The sequence below is a fragment of the Mesoplodon bidens genome, assembly GCF_964165515.1.
Source record: "Mesoplodon bidens genome assembly, chromosome: 11".
Taxonomy (NCBI): Eukaryota; Metazoa; Chordata; class Mammalia; order Artiodactyla; family Ziphiidae; genus Mesoplodon; species Mesoplodon bidens.
In genome coordinates this window covers 93,678,139-93,698,066 of record NC_138167.1, presented here as the reverse complement: position 1 = coordinate 93,698,066, position 19,928 = coordinate 93,678,139, and the positions used below count along the sequence as shown (strand labels likewise).

Genomic DNA, 19,928 nt, shown 5'->3' with positions numbered 1-19,928 from the left:
ACACATCTCATAGTCTAATTTAAGATCAGGAAGTTTATAATTGGTGAGGTAAGTCCTATAGATACATTAAAAAGATGGGGGACAGACAGGAGTTGGAATAAATGAAGAATTGAATATAATCTTAAATAGGAAAAGTCAATTTTGTAAAAACTGCCATCTTTAATTGATCCCTGGATTATAATTCAATAGCAATAAACATCTCAAAAATTTATCAAAAATTTGACAAAATGATTCTAAAGTTTATCTAGTAGACTTAACAGGAAAATAGAACCAAGAAGGTTTAGAGAAGAATAATGGGTGAGACTTGCTCTACTTGATATTAAAATATTAATATCAATAGAAGCTATAGTAATTAGAGCAGTGTTGTCCTGGCATAAAAACAGAAAATCTGACTAGTAGGACAGAATGGAGACCCCAGAAACAGATCAAAATTTACTAAATCTTCATAGATAATAGATGTGGAATTAAATATGATTGAGGGAAGGTAGTTTTTATAAAAGCTGATCTGGGAGAATTGATTAACTGTTTGGAAACAATAAAATTAGATATCTGCCTCACACCATATGGTAAAATGTATTTCATGTGGAATAAGTAGCTAATTTTAATCACAAAACTATATAAGTAGAAGAGAATATATGTCCCTATGATGGAGAATAATTTTGTGCAAAATAGATAGTGATTAAACTACAAAGGAAAAGTCAACTTGATTTGCATATGTAAAAATTAAAATAGTCTGAAATGAAAAGCTTTTACCATCTTTTGCCTATTATAAGGAAAAGATAAATGTCTTAATTAAAAATGGTTTAAAAAATGGTTTAAAACCATTAAACAGTGACCCACAATTTTAAAGAATTGCTGGTTAAAATTTTATTTAAAAAATTTGTGAAAATATATGCATTTTCATCAGTTCAAGAATTCTACTGCTATATATATATTCTAAGATAATAAGATAAAAATTTTTTTAAAGTAATTACAAAGAAGGATGATAATTGCTGAAGTAGGTGTAGTACCTGCAAAAAAATTGGGAGGGGAATTTGAATACACAAAAAATTGATCTTGAATGAGAAAATATAATTTTGGAAAATTTATCATATTTTTTAATATAGTTTTAAAATGCTAGAAGGAACCTAAATATTTAAAACTAGCAAAATATTTTACTTATAATTGATTTTTTTCAAAATATAAAATAAATTCTGGAAAAACACCAAAATTTTACCAACCACTATCTGATTTAATAAAATTATCATCTTTCAGATTTTCTACAATGAGTAGATATAATGTTAGTAATTAGATAATAAATATAAAAAAACAAAATTTTAAAGGGTTAATCAGGACTTGGGCTAGTCAATCTTGAGTAGATCATCTAGAAAATCCATGAATATGACAGTTCCTTTTTAAACTAACTAGGATATTGTCACTGGTTTATGAAATGACTATGTAAATTCCTGGACAGGGATGAATCTACAAATGATTATATAATTTAGGGGATTAAGGAGCTATGTAGTCTTAGCCCCTCATTTTGTGAATGATAAACAAAGGTCTTGTCAAATAACCTGTTTGTCTAAAACCATACAAAGTTTTAATGGAAAAGTAAGAATTAGAAACCCAGACATCTAATTACTCTTTTGGTATATAATTCATAATTCTGTGCTACATCATAATTATAAATAATTTCAACAGGTAGATGGACAAACCAAGTTAATCAGTCAATTAATTAAAATGTGTTTATTTCATTTTAAAATTATGTGGCAAAATTAGTTCCTAAGGAAAGAATTAAAAGTAACATATAAAAAAAAATCATAAACTTGAAGATGGGTAAAGTGCTCATTAAAAGAAAAATGACCAGCACAGAAAAACACTACTTATAAAAACCATCAATATAGGACTTCCCTGGTGGCGCATTGGTTAAGAATCCGCCTGCCAATGCAGGGGACACAGCTTCAAGCCCTGGTCCAGGAAGATCCCACATGCCACAGAGCAGCTAAGCCTGAGTGCCACAACTACTGAAGCCTGTGCGCCACAACTACTGAAGCCCGCGCGCCTAGAGCCCGTGCTCTGTAACAAGAGAAGCCACCACAATGAGAAGACCGCGCACCACAATGAAGAGTAGACCCCGCTCACTGCAACTAGAGAAAGCCCACGCACAGCAACGAAGACCCAATGCAGCCAAAATAAAGAAAGAAAACAAAATAAACCTGATATCTTAAATGGAATCGAAACATTTCTTAAAAATGGAATGATTACGTTAGTGACCAGCCAAGTCCTTAAGCTGGGAGAGCTTAGAAATTAGATTACCATAGAACGCCTGACCTTCAGGCAAAGTATCCTAAAACACTTGCAATATTGACAATCAGATGCTTTCACCATATCAGCAGCAGAAAGCCTACTAGAAATCATGTAGGGCTATTTTCTGAATGCTCCTATTCTTTACAGGCCAGAAAAACGCTATAACCTACGTGAGCCCTTTTACAAAGGTAGCATTTCTCCCCAGTGTGCTGGTGTCACTGTATTTTACAAACATTCTTCTGAAACTTTTAGAACTTCTGAACTTATAGCTAGGCACATGCAATTCAGTGTTGTTCACACCTTTTGCACTCATGTTTCATTGTTCACTGTGATTTTGCTCATTACCATCGGTTTTATTATTTACTTGATAATTTTCTTCATTCTAAAACATATCTATGAAATCACATTTTAAAACAGATTAAATGTAATTTATAAGTACTAAATTAAAACAATTTTTGTGTTGTTTCATGTGCACCTAAAAATCAAACTTTGGAGAATACTGATAAATATATTTCTCTCAGAAGATTGTAAGTACCATGAAGGCAGGAATGAATGCTACCTCATTAGCCTTTAGGTTTACCATCATATGCATTATCCATGTTGGCTAACCGAAATTGATATGCAAGATATGTATTTAAGGATTTCTTTTTTTTTTTTTTTTTTGCTGAGCCACGTGGCATGTGGGATCTTAGTTCCCTGACCAGGGATCGAACCTGTGCCCCCTGCATTGGGAGCGTGGAGTCTTAACCGCTGGACCACCAGGGAAGTCCCTATTTAAGAATTTTTAAAAAGAGATTTAACAATTAGTGTAAGAATTAAGAAAGGGGTGATTACTTTTGGTACATGTGGTCAAAAACATTTTTTTAAGTTGGGGAGGAGGGATAGATTGGGATTGACATGTACACATTGCTTTATTTAAAATAGATAACCAACAAGGACCTACTGTATAGCACAGGGAACTCGGCTCAATATTCTGTAATAACCTAAATAGGAAAAGAATATGAAAAAGAATAGATATATGTATAACTGAATCACTTTGCTGTACACCTGAAACTAACACAACATTGTTAATCAACTATACTCCAATATAAAATAAAAATTAAAAAAATAGGGAATTTGGAGGGTGGAGGAATTGCATAAGGTGGTCAAAAGATACAAACTTCCAGTTATAAGACAAAGACGTACTAGGGATGTAATGTACACCATGATGACTGTAGTTTACACTGCTATATGATGTATTTGCTTAGGGAGTAGATCCTCAAAGCTCTCATAACAGGGAAAAAGCATTATTTTGTATCCATATGACATGATGGGTATTAACTAACCTTACTGTGGTAATCACTTCACAATATATATGTCAAGTCATAATGCTGTACACCTTAAACTTTTACAGTGCTGTATGCCACTTATATCTAAATGAAGCTGAAAAGAAAATAGGGGATCTAAACTGAATCTTAACATAGAAATATATTCTCTTGAGCAAGGGCAGGAGAAACAAAAGGTAACACTAGCAGATAGGGGTAGTATGTACCCCTACATGCTCTATTCTTTATCTGATAGCTGGAGCTGTCCAGTAACTTGAAACATGAAAATTAGTGAGATCTGGACTCTTACATCATCAATAATCCAGCATTCTTTCCTTTAAGGAGTTAGTCTTTGCCTGGATTATTTAGATTCAGGGCTTTTTAGGGAGGAAGAGTGACATTATTTGTTCTACATCTGAAACTGGCTTATATCTGCCTGAAGCCAGCCTGGAGACATCGAAATCCCTTTTGTCTGTGAGTGAATTGGAAATAAATCTGGGTGATGAACCTGATCACTACATCATCACACTGCAAATCTTTGAATTCTTACGAAGGTACCTCTATTGTGTCATTTTTGTGTGTGTGTATGTAGAGTGAGAAAGAAAAATAGTCATCATTGCTTCTTTCCTCCTGGGTAGTATAAACATTTTTTTTCTATTATTGTAAGTTAAGAAGAATTATAGTACCAGAGAAGATGACTTAACCCTCCTCCCTCCACCCCATTCCCGATCAAGTATCTTCATTCCCTTCCTTATTGAACTTACTGAACTTTCTTTTCCTGTGGCCATTTCCTTTATGGAATTTTTGTGATTTTAATATTTTAATCAAGCTTGAAGGATTACATGTATACCATTCTCTCCTAATACTGAATCCACTGATGGCACTTTTTGCAGTTATTTTATCCCTTCTCTAATTATTTTTTTTATAATATTTGGACAGAGTGGAATAGTAGAAAGAAAAAGAGAGAATCCAATCTGAATCCTGAATCTGTCATTTGCTTGTTTTTGAACACTGAGCAGGTTGGTTAAGCTCAATGACCCATAGTCACTTCATTTGTAAAATGAGACCAATACTAATTAGAGTGTAGGAATAATGTAAAAAGTATAAAGATAATGGGGGGTGGGTGGGAGGGAGGCCCAAGAGAGAGGGGATATATGTATACATATAGCTGATTCACTTCATTGTACAGCAGAAACTAACACAACATTGTAAAGCAACTATACTCCAAATATATATATATATATATATATATATAATACTTTAGTAGGTATTCAGTAAGTAATAAACTTTATATAGTAGGTAGCTTGATGCATTGGCAAAAAGTATGGGCTTTCCAGGCATTCACACCTTTTAAGATAGGATTATTAACTGTTCAAGTCACTTATTATTCCTGTTCCTTCCTCCACATTCACAAATGAGTGTTCTAACCCCTTATATGAATTAGAAATGAGAAATATGAGGCTCCTACCTTGGCAGTGCCAGGGATATAGCAAGTACTTGGTCTTGTATTGTTTGTTGCCTGAATCTTTATTGAGTTGCCTTTTAAACACATTTAAATTCATCCATGATCATTTTCTTGCATTTTAGGTTTTGCATCTTGATTTTTTTTTTTTTTTTGCGGTACGTGGGCCTCTCACCGCTGTGGCCTCTCCCATCGCGGAGCACAGGCTCCGGACGTGCAGGCTCAGCGGCCATGACTCACGGGCCCAGCCGCTCCGCGGCATGTGGGATCGTCCCGGACCGGGGCACGAGCCTGCGTCCCCTGCATCGGCAGGCGGACTCTCAACCACTGCGCCACCAGGGAAGCCCTACATCTTGATTTTATTACCACTTTTATGGGCAGTTTTGTGTTAAGGTTAACCTTAGGACTAAAGTACATCTTATATGTTACATATTTCTCTCTTAATAATTGAATAAAAGTAGGAGGCAGAAACGTTTTTAAAGGTCAACCGTGGATTATTATTTCTCTTCCTTATTCCTTTAATTCAATAGAGAAGCCCAAGGCAAAGTGAAATGAACTTGATGGCCAGTGTATCATAGCTAGAAAACAACTTTCCGTGAGTGTAGCAGAGTATAATTTTCACCTGAGCTGGAGACTTGGAAAGTTTGTGATTGTTCACTACCAACAGGTTAGCAATGCACTGAGGTCAGGTCGTCCTGGGTTTGAATTGCAGTTTTACCACTTGCTACATTTATGGTTTTGTGTGTTTGATTTAGCCACTGTGCTTTTCAATTTTCTTATCTGTAAAATCCAGGTAATTAAGGATGTTCCTTAATTTAAAAAATGAGATACATAAGCAACTAATGTAGAGATTGAAAATATGTTTCATCTCACAAACCTAATTTGAAAAGTTAGTTAGTACTGGCTGAATGAGGGTGATGCGGTAAGGCCCCTTGTGGGGCTAAGTGAGAAAACATTCTGTGTGCCCAAAGGTATAGAATGGGAGGAGTGGCTGCATGTAAGTCAGACATTTGCTCCCTGTAGCTTGCTACCCTACTTTGTAATAAACATTCAATGAATGTTATTGTCATTGTTATTACTGAGATGCACTGAATGGTTACTTGAAGTTCTTCTAAGTTGTAATGAATAGTACCTAAGTAAGCTAGTTATTTACATTTTTCATATACTTGCCAAGATGCATTATGGCATTATATTTCTTATTTGTGGTCCTTTGGTATTTCTCCACCTCACAAGCTTTATAACTTAATAAGTTGCTTATGAGTTCTTACTGAACAAAATAGTTCAACCTAAGTAGTTAGCAAATTAATAATATTTCATTTCAAAATGGGTTTTAATCATGATAGATTTCTGACTTGGAAAAAAATAGTGCACTGTCTGAAATGATTTTTTAAAAATCAGACACTTAATATAAAGATTTGAATCTCGAAAGCACCCTGGAATTGGGGTTCTCCTGCACTCTCTTTCTGTACAGGTAACTTACCTGTTACTATTCTACAAGTTAGTTGAATTTTTTTTTTTTTTTTTTTTTTTTTTTTTTTGCGGTATGCGGGCCTCTCACTGTTGTGGCCTCTCCCGCTGCGGAGCACAGGCTCCGGACGCGCAGGCCCAGCGGCCATGGCCCACGGGCCCAGCCGCTCCGCGGCATATGGGATCCTCCCGGACCGGGGCACGAACCCGTATCCCCTGCATCGGCAGGCGGACTCTCAACCACTGCGCCACCAGGGAGGCCCAAGTTGAATTTTTAATAAATGAAAAGTAGAAGCCATATTACATTCAATAATTGTAGAACTTCTAAAAAGTTATCTATGAGCACTTGAAGACCCAAAGTAGAATTTCAGGTCAATTCCAAACAGAACCTATAATGCAGACCCATCTTTCAGCTCTAACTCTGAAATTAGTATGTGTTTTCTTCTGGCTTTAGAATCCCTTTTAGAGATAAATAGTTGGATTTGCTTTATCATTAATTGCTTTACAATTTTTAATATTCAGGATTGTGCATCTTTTCTGTTATATAAATCATATCTAGTACCGTTTTAGTATTAAGAAGTGGTTCACTCTCCCTAAGGAAAATTACTATTTGTTTTGTTTGGAAGTATTTATTGGTTCAACATGCCAAAAAGAAAATTGTATGACATTGTTTCACTTATTAGGAGATAGTATAATTAAAAAATATAATTATCGCAGAAACATGTAAAAATTTTTTTAAATCCATGCCTAATCCTACCACTCTAACAACTATGAATATTTTGTATATTTTATTCTAGTTTTTGGTCTTTGCTTCAGGATTTCTTGCATCTCACCCTGAGCATTTGATTCAGTCTAACCAAATTCTTCTTAAATGCGAACACATTTTAAGCTTTAGGAAAAAAATTTTTTTTCGAGCTATCATTTTTATGATAATGTAGTTTAGTGACTTTTCTCAGAACTAGAAACACATAGATGTGTGTGAGTGGTACCTACATTTTTATGCATGTTACTTATAATTTGTCACCAATATTTTTACTAACCGGTCAAGCAAAGGGCACTCAAAAGGTCAGGAGACGCACATCAATTCAATTCATCAGACATTTCTATTGACAGTGCTGTGCTAATGCAAAAAGAATTTGATTAAAGTAAAAGGAAGCTAGCTCTTCCTTTGAAGCAAAGATGTACAACCAGTGTGGGTAACACATTTAGGAAAAGCCTCTGCTTATTCCTCTAAATGGAAAAAGCCATCATAGTTATGATTAGTTAAGCTATAAGAGTCTGCTTGAAAAATAATGCAGGTCACCAGTCTGTTGCCTGGTCTCAGAAATTAAGTAGCTTCAACATTTGCAGTGTTTATTATAACTATAATATTTAACTTAAATACACAAATCATCTTAAAATATACTTTTACCATCAGGTGAATATTCTTCCATATTCTGAGCATAGAAGGGAGAGAGGGATGATAATAAGCCGGCAACTGATACACTTTTGGCTTTATTTCCAATTTTTTTCTCTTGCTTGGCTGTTAGTGAAATGCTATTTGGTGGGCAAAATTTGTGTAATTTGAAAGAAAACAGCTGATGGCTGAAAGGCCTTAGACTAGCTTTGTACATGGTGATGGGCATGCTAAATAACTGTCATATATTCACTGGATTTTCCAAAGGAAACTGGTAAATTTTATTTACTTATTAAAATATAAAATACAAATAATTTCTGAAAAAAACTAAAATCTAACACCAATGCTTAAACCCAAATATTTTTAACTCCTTGATTTAATCTTACTTTTCTCAACAAGGTTGTCAACCTTAGAGGGTAGGACCTTGAACTTCTGTTGTCTAGGTCCTGCATAATACTCTCCAATTAGTAGTTATTCTATAAATACTTGAGTGTCTGAAGGAATGAATGAATGTGAATAAAAAAGAACAAATGATTGTACATAAGAAAGACCCAATCTTAAAAAAAAAGAAATGGTGACAAAGCACATATTCTTGGGAGTTAGATGTTTCTAAGTTAAAAAAAATCAAACCTTTATCATGTACTACATTTTTGAGTTTTAGGCATTTCACTTAATTTCTCCAAACACAAGTTTTCTCATCTGTGAAATAGACATGATGGTGACTTTTGGGGAATCAAATGAGGTAACGGATGAGAGTACTTGCCACAGAATCTGAAAATGTGTGGAATATAAACATGATGATGTGATCTGTTGCAAATGTTTGTGGAAAGCTGTATCCTCATACTGATTTCCATGATTCTCTTGCCAGGTGAAGCATACATGCGACTAAGCAAGCTCCCTGAAGCAGAGCATTGGTATATGGAATCACTGAGATCTAAGACCGACCACATCCCTGCTCATCTCACCTATGGGAAACTGCTTGCTCTAACAGTGAGTAACTCCCTTTCTCACCCTTTAGAAACTGGTTCTGCCTGTGCAGACTGAGGCAGATAGGGTTTGAGGTACCGGTTCCTGGCCAGTTAACCCAGATTGTTAGGATTTAATGATGATAATACTAAGTTAGAACTCTGTACAGAAAAATATAGAAAAATGCATTCCTTTGGCTATGGGGTTTGCCATAGATAAAATATGATATGTATCCTTTTTTTTTTTTTTTTTTGCTTTATAACAAATTTAATCAGTTATACATATACATATGTTCCCATATCCCCTCCCTTTTGCGTCTCCCTCCCACCATCCCTATCCCACCCCTCCAGGCGGTCACAAAGCAACGAGTTGATCTCCCTGTGCTATGCGGCTGCTTCCCACTAGCTATCTACCTTACGTTTGGTAGTGTATATATGTCCATGCCGCTCTTTCACTTTGTCACAGCTTACCCTTCCCCCTCCCCATATCCTCAAGTCCATTCTCTAGTAGGTCTGTGTCTTTATTCCTGTCTTACCCCTATGTTCTTCATGACATTTTTTTTTCTTAAATTCCATATATATGTGTCAGCATACAGTATTTGTCTTTCTCTTTCTGACTTACTTCACTCTGTATGACAGACTCTAGGTCCATCCACCTCATTACAAATAGCTCAATTTCATTTCTTTTTATGGCTGGATATGTATCCTTGATGTAACTTAATTGAAATGTATAAATGGAGAACTCCAAATGTGTGATTATATAATGAACTTGTCAAAATAATAATATTTGTATAACGACTATGTTCTCCAAGCCTGTGTTAACCCCAGATTGGCTATAATGTGGAATTAAGTCTGATTCTTTCCAAAAAGCCAGCATTATATAAGATAACTGCGTGTGTGTCCATCACTGTCACCTAGAATTTCTACTAATTGGAAATCATTCTGTAAGAGAAGTGGAGCCATCATTTGGCCACCCACTATGTGACAAACTCTCTTGGCCACATTTCTGTGAAAGTGGTATTATTCGAAGCATAAGAAATTGTTGATATTCTACCTTTGTGACTTACAAAAACTGTAATTTTATGTGCCTCAAAGTAATATTAATGTTTTTATTTTATACAATCAGGGATTGTTCAAAATATTTAACTAACTTTTCACCCAGCTAATAAGTGGTACAACTAGCCTCAATCCTAATCTGAATCTCTTATCTGTGTTATTTTAGTTATATCCCTTAATCTCTCTCCAATATTACTAAAAATAAATGAACACTAGCAAAACGTAGAGCAAATGGTCAGGAAAGTGATTGCTAAGTGAATTCTTAGAAGGGTGTCTTATAATTATTTAAAAATAATAACATTTTTATTTCCCACAGAAGATGATAAGCTAAACACTTAAAAGTATTATGTATCCATTCTAAGATACCACTACAATGTTACTAAAGAGATTATATAGGCAGACTAAGTAACCAGAAAACATCCCACTAAAAAATATCTAGATATGCCTAATAAACTACAACAGATATGCTCTTAATGCATGGCTGAGCTCAAGGTGTAGAAAGAGAATTTCCCAGGGATGGAAATGAAGCAATAACTAAACACCAGAACAGTAAACAGTCGGCTGTTCCTACAGCTGATTTGGGATAGTTTACCAGTTGCAACAACCCATGGGAAGGAGCTTATTGTTTGTTTTCCTTCTTGTTGGAATAAGAGACAAAACCTTGGACCAACAGAAAGCCAGGAATTAGATGCCTAAATAAAGCAGGAAAGTTCATATCCTCAGTGAAAGAATAATGTAGAAAAAGTTCACATACTGATACAAGAGGGCAGCATGAAAGTTTGTCTATCTCAGCATGGAATCTGAAATATTTGCAGAGAATTTGTCACTATCATCCTCCCTTTACCAGGCTTTGGGTTTTGAATTTACTTTACTTGAATGATCAGGGAATTCCTAGGCCAAGAAATTAAAGTCAGTCCACTAAAATCTCTAGCTGAAGACGTTACTGAAGGTGTCCTCTGAAAGAACACAGTTAAATCTAGAAAGAGTTGCTAAGTGGGGAGCAAAAAGACTGGTGAACAAAGAAATGGTGATTATGTGGGTAAATCAGAATAAACTTTTACTTAATAAAACTGTTGAGAAGGAATAACCTCACAGGAACAATCAGAATGGGAGGGGAGGTGAAATTTAAACTGATTTTTGGAAGTCATAAATTAGAAAGAGGTATTACAACTGATTTGTCAGAACAGAGTAAACCACCATCTAAAGGGAGTTTGGAACGGGATAACAATGAGAAGAAAGCTGGAGAGACTCAAGACGTGGCGGCAGCTGGCATAGAAGAGAGTGAGTTAAGGAGTATAAAATAGGGTAATGAGTTCTAACTTACACATGCGGCAGTCAAGTTTCTCCCCATGTGCACAGTGCTAGCCAGTAGGCACTCACCTCCAAGTGGGGAAGGGATGCTCACAGTGGTGGAGCAGTTGGGTGAGAGAGCTCTATGACTCAGGAACAGCTTGCCCAGTCAAAGGTGGAATGCAGAGGGGACTGAAAAGAGGATTGATTGAATGTTTTCCAGGGGAGTACTCAGATTGTCAGTACCGCTCCCCTGCCACCCGCAGAACACAAGCTACACAAAGTTCGTACCCCCTCAGCAATGCACATACATTCACCTCCCCCCCCAAGAAATGGTTGCATTCTTATCTGGAGAAACTGAATCACCGTAGGGAAAAGATTTCCATATACCTACCCTTGGAGGTCCCTGAAAATGACTAGCTCCCAAACCAGACAAACAAAAGTGACTCCAGTCTAGAAAGCATACTTATGCCTAAGGAGTTCATTCAGCTTTTATTACTTTTAAATAACAATGGGCAACCAAGGATCATCAGTCATATTAGGAAAGCCTCAAATGTAAAAGATTGGAACTGAAACAAATGATTAGCAAAAGGAAACTGAAGGAAACAAAAGAAAAAAAAATCCTTAGAGATGGTAATATAGTGTTTTGTGAAGTGCAGGATGCCATAAAAAGTAAATAATGAAAAAACAAGAAAGAGCTTTTAGAAGTTAAAAAAAAATGATGGCAAAACAATTTTCATTTGAAGTATAAGAAAATAAAGGTGAGGAAATGTTTTCATACATAAACATAAAGATGAAGAAAAAATATATGAAAGAAGAAATTATGAAATAAATTAATATGGGGGCCCCAAAAAAGAAGGAACAGAGAAAGGGAAAGAACATTACTTAGAATTGGAGGGTATAAGTTGCCGTTTTGGCCGTCTATAGGATCATAATATGTCTAGTTTAATCAGTTAGAAAAAAATTATTTTACCTTATGAAAACCTGTTCCATTTCCTATTCTGATAGGCTGATAATTCACACAGCTCCATATAAAAATGTAATTCATATATAGCTTGGGCCTCAACTACTGTCTTTGAGATGTCCTTATAGAATTCAAATGGAAACATTTTTAATTAGATTGAGAAATGGCCACCTTCAAAGAATCTAAAAGTTTCAAATGCCTGATTTACCTCCCCGCCAAAAAAATCATTTAGGAAAAAAAACACTGAATGCTTAAATGTACTTAATTCTGAATATACCTAGATTGTGACACTAGTTTGGATATAGAAACTACGTGTCTTTTAAAATTTTTGTTCCTTCTTCTTTTCACGCCTGAATAATTTGTTTCCTGTACCAAAAATATGGTTTTCCAGGCTGCTTTATTTTTCAGAATGTATTTTTAAAAACAAGATTTAGCAGTTTTAATTTACTGAAATATATGGAAGGAAGGGAGGGAAAGACATGTATTACAATCAAATTTTAATCCCCCCCCAATCAAGAGAACTTTCACAGTTTCTGACTTGCTGATTAGATGAAATACAAATCCTATTATGGAATGGCTTAAACTCAAAGTGCCAAAAACTGCACAACCATCCTTAACAGTCTCTTTTTTTTTTTTTTTTTTTTTTTTTTTCTGTACGCGGGCCTCTCACTGCTGTGGCCTCTCCCGTTGCGGAGCACAGGCTCCGTACACACAGGCTCCACGGCCATGGCTCGCGGGCCCAGCCGCTGCGCGGCATGTGGGATCTTCCGGGATAGGGGCACGAACCCGTGTCCCCTGCATCGGCAGGCGGACTCTCAACCACTGCGCCACCAGGGAAGCCCAACAGTCTCTTTTTGAATTATGAGATTTGGCAAATTTCTGATCCCAGTGGATTGCTTTTGTCTAATTTTGGGTTTCTTGGCCTGGTAATATGCCATTGACTTAACATGGAATTGGCAAGGTAGAAAATGCCGCACATTTGGCTTCTGAGTGCTTTAAATATAAAATATTATAAAATGGAATTGGCTATTACTCTCAAGGGAAGAAGAATAGAAATGGAATTGTGTTTTTACTGTTCCATCAAAACTGACCAAAGGCAAAATATGTAAAACTGACGTGCAACAAAATTAGACTTTGACTATAGAGTAGGACTTCATATAAAGAATTACATTTTTCTGAGACAAATTAGATAAAAAATTGATTATTGGTGCTTTTATTATAGCCAGTGGAATGATTCACTCAAAGCATTTTTGTACAAAATTTTCTTTAAGAATTTGTAGTATTTATAGTATTTAGAAAACTTCAAAAAGATTTGGAATTTCCCAGAATGCTCTGACAAATTCCATAGATCAAATCCTTTTTTATTTCTCTGACAGAAATGTCCCTTTCCTCTCTTTACCTGTTCAAATTTTATTTCCTCTGTGAAGTCTTGCCTGAGTCTTTCAAGCAATTATTTTTTTTCCTTTCTCTGTACTTCCATGGCACTGGTTTCAGTATCTCTATAATAGCACATTTTAGATTGAATGGCAGACATAAATCTATGTCTTTTGACCCTGGACCTGGGACAGGGACTAAGTCTTAACTTATCTTTTTATATCTTTAGTATATGGCATTTCAGTATCTTGATAACTATCCCTGTACCCTCCTTTTGCATTTCCCTTGTTAAGTTACATAAGGGCTGGGCATAGGTCATTTTTCCCCCCAGTTTTATCTAGATATAATTGACATATAGTACTGTATAAGTGAAAGGTATACAGGGTGCCTGACTTTTTAATATTTCTGTTTCCCTAGCCTGATTCTCATGTCCTCATTAGTACCTTCATTTTGCCAACACATGTATTGAGATTTGTTAATCCATGCTAGGCATCACTCTAATTCCCAATGATATATACTGAATAAATGAATGAGAGTGGCATGATTGTAGAGTGGATACAGTGTAATCTTCCAAGACCCTGGAAGGGGAGGTGGTCACAAGAGGACTGTACATCTCTTGAGTGCCTGTGATTGATATATGTTATTTCATGAAGCTTTACAATGAGTACTGTCCTCTTTTTATAAATGAGGAAACTGAGCTTCAAAGATTTAAGGAATGTCCCCAAGAATAAATAAGCTACTAAATAGTGGAATTGGATACGTCCTCAAGGATTTCTGAATTAAGCATCATTAATTTTCATTCTATATTAAATAATTTTGTGTGGAGCTTTTTCCCCCCTTTTATAATTGATCAGAGATTCTAAAAGGAAGTTAGTACTCCTGCCTCCCCATTTTTTTTTTTAACTAAATTTATTTTTAATTTTTTGGCTGCGTTGGGTCTTTGTTGCTGCACGTGGGCTTTCTCTAGTTGTGGCGAGCGGGGGCTACTCTTCGTTGCAGTGCGTGGGCTTCTCACTGCCGTGCATGGGCTTTTCATTGCGGTGGCTTCTCTTGTTGCAGAGCACGGGCTCTAGGCACGTGGGCTTCAGTAGTTGTGGTACGCAGGCTCGGTAGTTGTGGCACACGGGCTTAGTTGCTCCGCAGAATGTGGGATCTTCCCAGGCCAGGGATTGACCCTGTGTCACCTGTGTTGGCAGGCGGATTCTTAACCACTGTGCCACCAGGGAAGTCCCATCCCCATTTTTTATAACTTATTTTTAGACATTACCTCTAAATGCTAGTTTAGTTTGAATGGGTAAACGCATTTTTATTATTAGGTGTTATAGGTCATTAACTAAGGGTTTTGGCTATTGGCAAAACTTTTAACTTTTAACATTAACTTTTGGCTATTGGCACTTTTGGGTCCTACATTACAACTCAAATACAAATGTTCCAGGGTACCCTAGAGAATAGTTTGTTCTGCTTTAGGGTCACTGGTAACCTCCATGGTTACATATAGCTGGGCCTGGGTGACATCTCTTTAGAATATATGGAACTTTCATACCAATGTCATATCCAATTAAAATACTAAACACAAGCTCTCGTTAAAATTGATTTATTCCTTGTTTGAACTTTGTTACCTAGGGCTAATGCCATGAATTTGAAATTGGGCATGCATTAAGAGAGAAAAGAAGGAATAGCATTTCCATTATTATGGTGTTTCAGATGGTTTTATAGTTGTTTCTAAACCCATGTGTGTTCTCTAGTTGTGTGTACATCTTTACTTTGATTTTTTTTTTTTTGGTCCTCCTTCTTTTTGTCTTTGTTCAATTTATTTCAGCCATATATTTTACAGTTTTTGTGAGCCAGTAAAATTAATATTGACTTAAATTGTAATAAAAGCAACTTGGCTGTTAGCTTCTTTTCCAGATTTAGGTTAGTAAAAGAGAAGGAAGGATATGGGAGACTCTGACAGTAATTCTTGATGCAGCAAACCTTTATTTTGGCTACTGTGTGGAAATACTGAGCCAGATTTCTGTGTCTAGCCAAAGTTAATTGGGCTACGTAAAACTCCAGTTGTGAAAGTACTTGAAGTTCCATGGAAAAGTTCCATACCCCAGGCTAAAATGGTGTCAGTGTAGTCTATCTGGAGCGCAGCGCTGTGTGTTTCCTTGGGCCTTTTGTCATAATCATTACTATTTAGAGCTGAGATTATTTTTCCATTTGCTCCTCTTTAAAGCAAAGCTCTTCCCGTTTTGCACGTTGACTAACATTTAGGTTCCTTTGTTTTATTATCATCAGTGCACGGTCATGTTTGGATTGGAGGGAGCAGGGAACAAAAAATTTTCCTGTGACACTCACTGAATGATTATTACGGATATATACCATTGAAGTTGCAAATTTATTCCGTGAAAAGAGAAGGCATATATCACATATATCATGCTACTGAAATATTAGATAACATATAGAAGAAAATTTAATGTAGTGCTCAGCTAAACATTTTGTATGAAATTGCCTCATCTAAACTTTATGATTTAGCATTCTGGGTGTTATCATTGTATTATTTTTACTCTGAAGCATAATGAATCTGATAGTTCTTTTTTATGTATTTTGATATACAGAATCAATCTTTTTTTTTAATTGAGGTATCTTTATAGAATCGATCTTGTAATTACGCTATTTGTTGCCACTGAGTGACCCAGGAATCCAAGTATCTCCAAAGTATTCCAGAGTTTTATTCTGCTTTTTTATGTCAGTTACTAAAAGTCATTGTCACAGATATTTTCTTTTGCCAGAAGTAACATTATTCTCAGAAATAATATTCTCAGAATAGTAATATTTGCAGAAATAATAAAATCAAAATACTCAAATTCTCAGGCATTGAAGGTCATGTGGAATAATTCTACCTGCTTTCTATCTACATATCATGATGCTACGTTCGAAAAGAAATGTTAGCTTTTTACTTAGGGGTAGATAGGATGCTGCTGCTTTGAAACTAACTTAAACTTCATTGTTATTTTGTTTGGTTTCTGTATTTGGTCTGTAGTTAACATTTAGTGCAATTTAAATAGCCCAGCAAAAATATATAAATAAACAGCCCAGCAGGCTCAGGCCTCAAAATCCCCCAGGACTCTGCTATCCCATGTTATTGGAGGGATGCAGATGGAGAAGCCGTATGCCCTTAAATATAGCTTGGCTTTCTTGCAGGACTCTAAAAGAGCAATCCTTTATAAAGACCTGACTTCAATATACATTTTCTGAACCTGAACGTTGTGTCATGTTCTGTAATAAACAGTGGTGATACAAAGACCAGCAGGGCGTTTCTTTGGTCTCAGGAAGACCTCAGTGTATTCTCTTTAGGGGAAATTATAACAACTATCTATAGTTGCTTCACTGGTGGGCTACCATGCTTAAGACTGGTGGAAATGGTTTTTGTTTCAGAAAGGACAATTATACAGGTACCTTAATCTTATTTTCCTTTTAATTTTTATTAGAGGCATGGGATTCCACACCACTTAGTAGGTATTTTTCTCCCATTTTGCAGTCCTTTAATTTGTTACATGAGCCCATTGATAACACGAAATGACTTGGCATCACGATTTCCAGCTTGTTATCCTTTCTGCTACATCATGTTGACTCTCCTGTCATGTGATCAAGCATGAACACATTTTAATGTGAGTTAAACTCTGTAATTTATGTTTTATATTTTCCTAGTTTGATCATTGTTTAATAGAAGCAATTTTGAGTATCTTTCCTTGTTAAAACATCCTTGTCTAAGCCCCTGTTTACCTTTGAAAAAGGTGGTACTGACCGCATACATTTTCAAAAGCAAGAATCTTTCCTCCCAAGGGGTTGGATCAACACTTCACAAAAACAAAGTTGCCTATTTTTTCCTGTAGCCTCTGGATGTGTATACATATATTCATACACACAGATATACACACACACACAGAGGCATATATATAAAGGAAGCCACGTCTGTTCTAAGGTGTGAAAGTTTTCATTTTTGCAGCCTCGTAAATAGGTTTATCAGCCCGTCCATGAACATGTTTACAAACCCATGACATTTTGGTCATTCCCCCTTATATTCATCTATATCGCATATGAGGCCGCTTGAGCCTCAGCAGCCTGAAGCATGACATCTGCAGACTTGTAGATTTTATCCTTAGTTTTTTATTAAAATTATACTTCTTCCAAACAATAGTTAATTCTGAGTTCAACTTCTTTTTTTCCCCAAGTCCTGAGCTTCTAGGACCATCTGAACTTCTCATTCATTTCCTATCTCCCTTGACATCAATCCTCATCTCTTGCTTTCCTACTTAAAAAGAATTAAATATTACCTACAAGGTGGCCCCTGACCCTGCCGCTTCTGTGATCAGGTTAATCAGAGTACTTCCTGTAGTTAGCTCGTACTCTTTATCATGCAGTGAACTAGACATTGTGAATATGCTATTCTGATATTTCTCACATAATCCCACGATCTAGGTACCTACTCTAGAGAGAGAAAACTGTGGTTCACAGAGGTTCAGACCTGTGTCCAAAGCCTCTTGCATTATACTCCGTTTTTCTAAAAGCTGTACTTAAATTTCTCTTTAACCTTTTGTTAATTATGATCAAATATGGATATATGGTGCCTTGTGCGCATAAATGCCTAACTTCAAAATGTGTAAAAATTGATTTTTAAAGAAAATCTTTATTCAGTTTTTAGATTTTCTTAGAATGCAGTTCTGAAGTGAAAAGACAACTTCCGTGTATATCATTAAATTAAAGAAGAATTTTAACATGGGTAATTCAAAAAAGGATTTAGGTATCTATATATGTGAAGTAACAAGAAAATAGTAATAGTGAAGTTGAAAGTTGAATTTTTAATTTAGATACGGTTTACAGGGTGTACCTTATATGGTGTGTAGTTTCTCTTGTATTTTAAGTCTTGAAGGAAACATTATGACATTCCAAACTGAACGGGAGCACAAGGTCAGAAGCCTGAGTGAAGTGACTGCTGACCTTTACCTGGTTAACTTTTAACTGGTAGATAGTGAGTTGAAGCCAGAGCACCTGAGCACATACCGGCCTAAAATTTATTTAATAAATGTATTTATTTCTTCTCACAGTGAACAGCATAATTCCTTTAAAAGACTTAAAATTGCAGGACTCTTATTTCTGAGGTGTAATTGAGGCTCTTTGTCAAAAGTGACAGGATGGCGTACGTTCTTGAGCTGACACTATAATTCAGTGTGCATTGTAGTAACAATACTTTAGGTGGAAGATGGTAACATGCAGGAGGATTGACACTTAATATGACCCTTTGGTCCCTTTGACATTAACCATGTGGCACTGGGTTTAAGATGGGCACTGGCCATTAAATAATGCCATGTATTATAATGCCATATAATGGAAAAATAGGTACTGTAATTGGTAGATGTAATGGTCAGTCTGGAAAATTTTTGTCCCTGAGCAATGGAACTTAAAGATACTATCCACTGTAAAGTTTATTCTATTTCTCATTTTGGGGGATGAAACAACACTAGTTAGAAGAAGAACAGAATTTCCATCTGCTTGAATCAGAAATTTACTCACTTTAAGCAGAAAATTACTGATCAGGAGTATTTTATTTTAAGGTATCTTTGCATATCTCAAAGAGATTACCTCAGTAGAGGTAAAGGATTAAGTTGAAATCTATTGCTTTGGCTAAAGATAGTTTTCCTAAAGGTGTCTGTTTTTCTCTTTCCACCCAGGATGTGCATTTGCCACAAGTGGTAATTATCTTCTCCACTCTGTTTCCACTTGTGTAGAAAAGGGGTCCTCCATCCTCTCCCCCTCACCACTTCAACAGTTCTCAACCTATTTATATAAATAACTGTGTATACATGGCACTTATTAAATTTGATACCTTTTAATTATAACAAAGCTGATTCAAATAGTAATGCTACATGACAAGGATGGCTTTTACTTGATTATAAGACGGGGAATTTCAAATACGGTGAAGTTTAAGGGTACCAAGAAGATTTTACCACTGCCATTATTGCTTTGATAGTTTCTATTAAAGCAGTATTCCCAGAAGGTACAAAATACATTCCCCAAGTGTATTCCGTAGACACTAGCACGTCTAGGTGTTCCTTAGAAAAAATTAAGTAAGCAAATAGTGTGGGAGAAACTGTAATAATTTTCCTAAGTCTGAAGTCTTCTTTGTCTGAAATTAATACTCTAGCTTTCTTTTGATTAGTGTTAGCCTGGTTTATCTATATCTGTCCCTTTGCTTTACCTATCAGCGTCTTTATATTTAAAGTAGATTTATTGTAGACAGCATATAGTTGAGCCCTTTATTATTATCATTATTCACTCTGACAATCTCTATCTTTTAATTGGTACATTTAGACCATTCATA

The 19,928-nt window shown here is 35.7% G+C and overlaps 1 protein-coding gene across 6 annotated transcripts in view; it reads left to right on the top strand.

Moving 5' to 3' along the window:
• TMTC2 (transmembrane O-mannosyltransferase targeting cadherins 2) overlaps nt 1-19,928 on the top strand; it is a 663,780-nt gene that overhangs the window by 282,699 nt on the left and 361,153 nt on the right. For all 6 annotated transcript variants that reach the window (XR_014017153.1, XR_014017154.1, XM_081250397.1 and 3 more), the window contains one exon: nt 8,784-8,905. Coding sequence is in view for 4 of the 6 variants with exons in the window: in XM_081250397.1 (XP_081106523.1) it covers nt 8,784-8,905 (122 nt within the window). In the remaining 2 variants the exon portion in view is untranslated. The remainder of the gene's footprint in view (nt 1-8,783; nt 8,906-19,928) is intronic.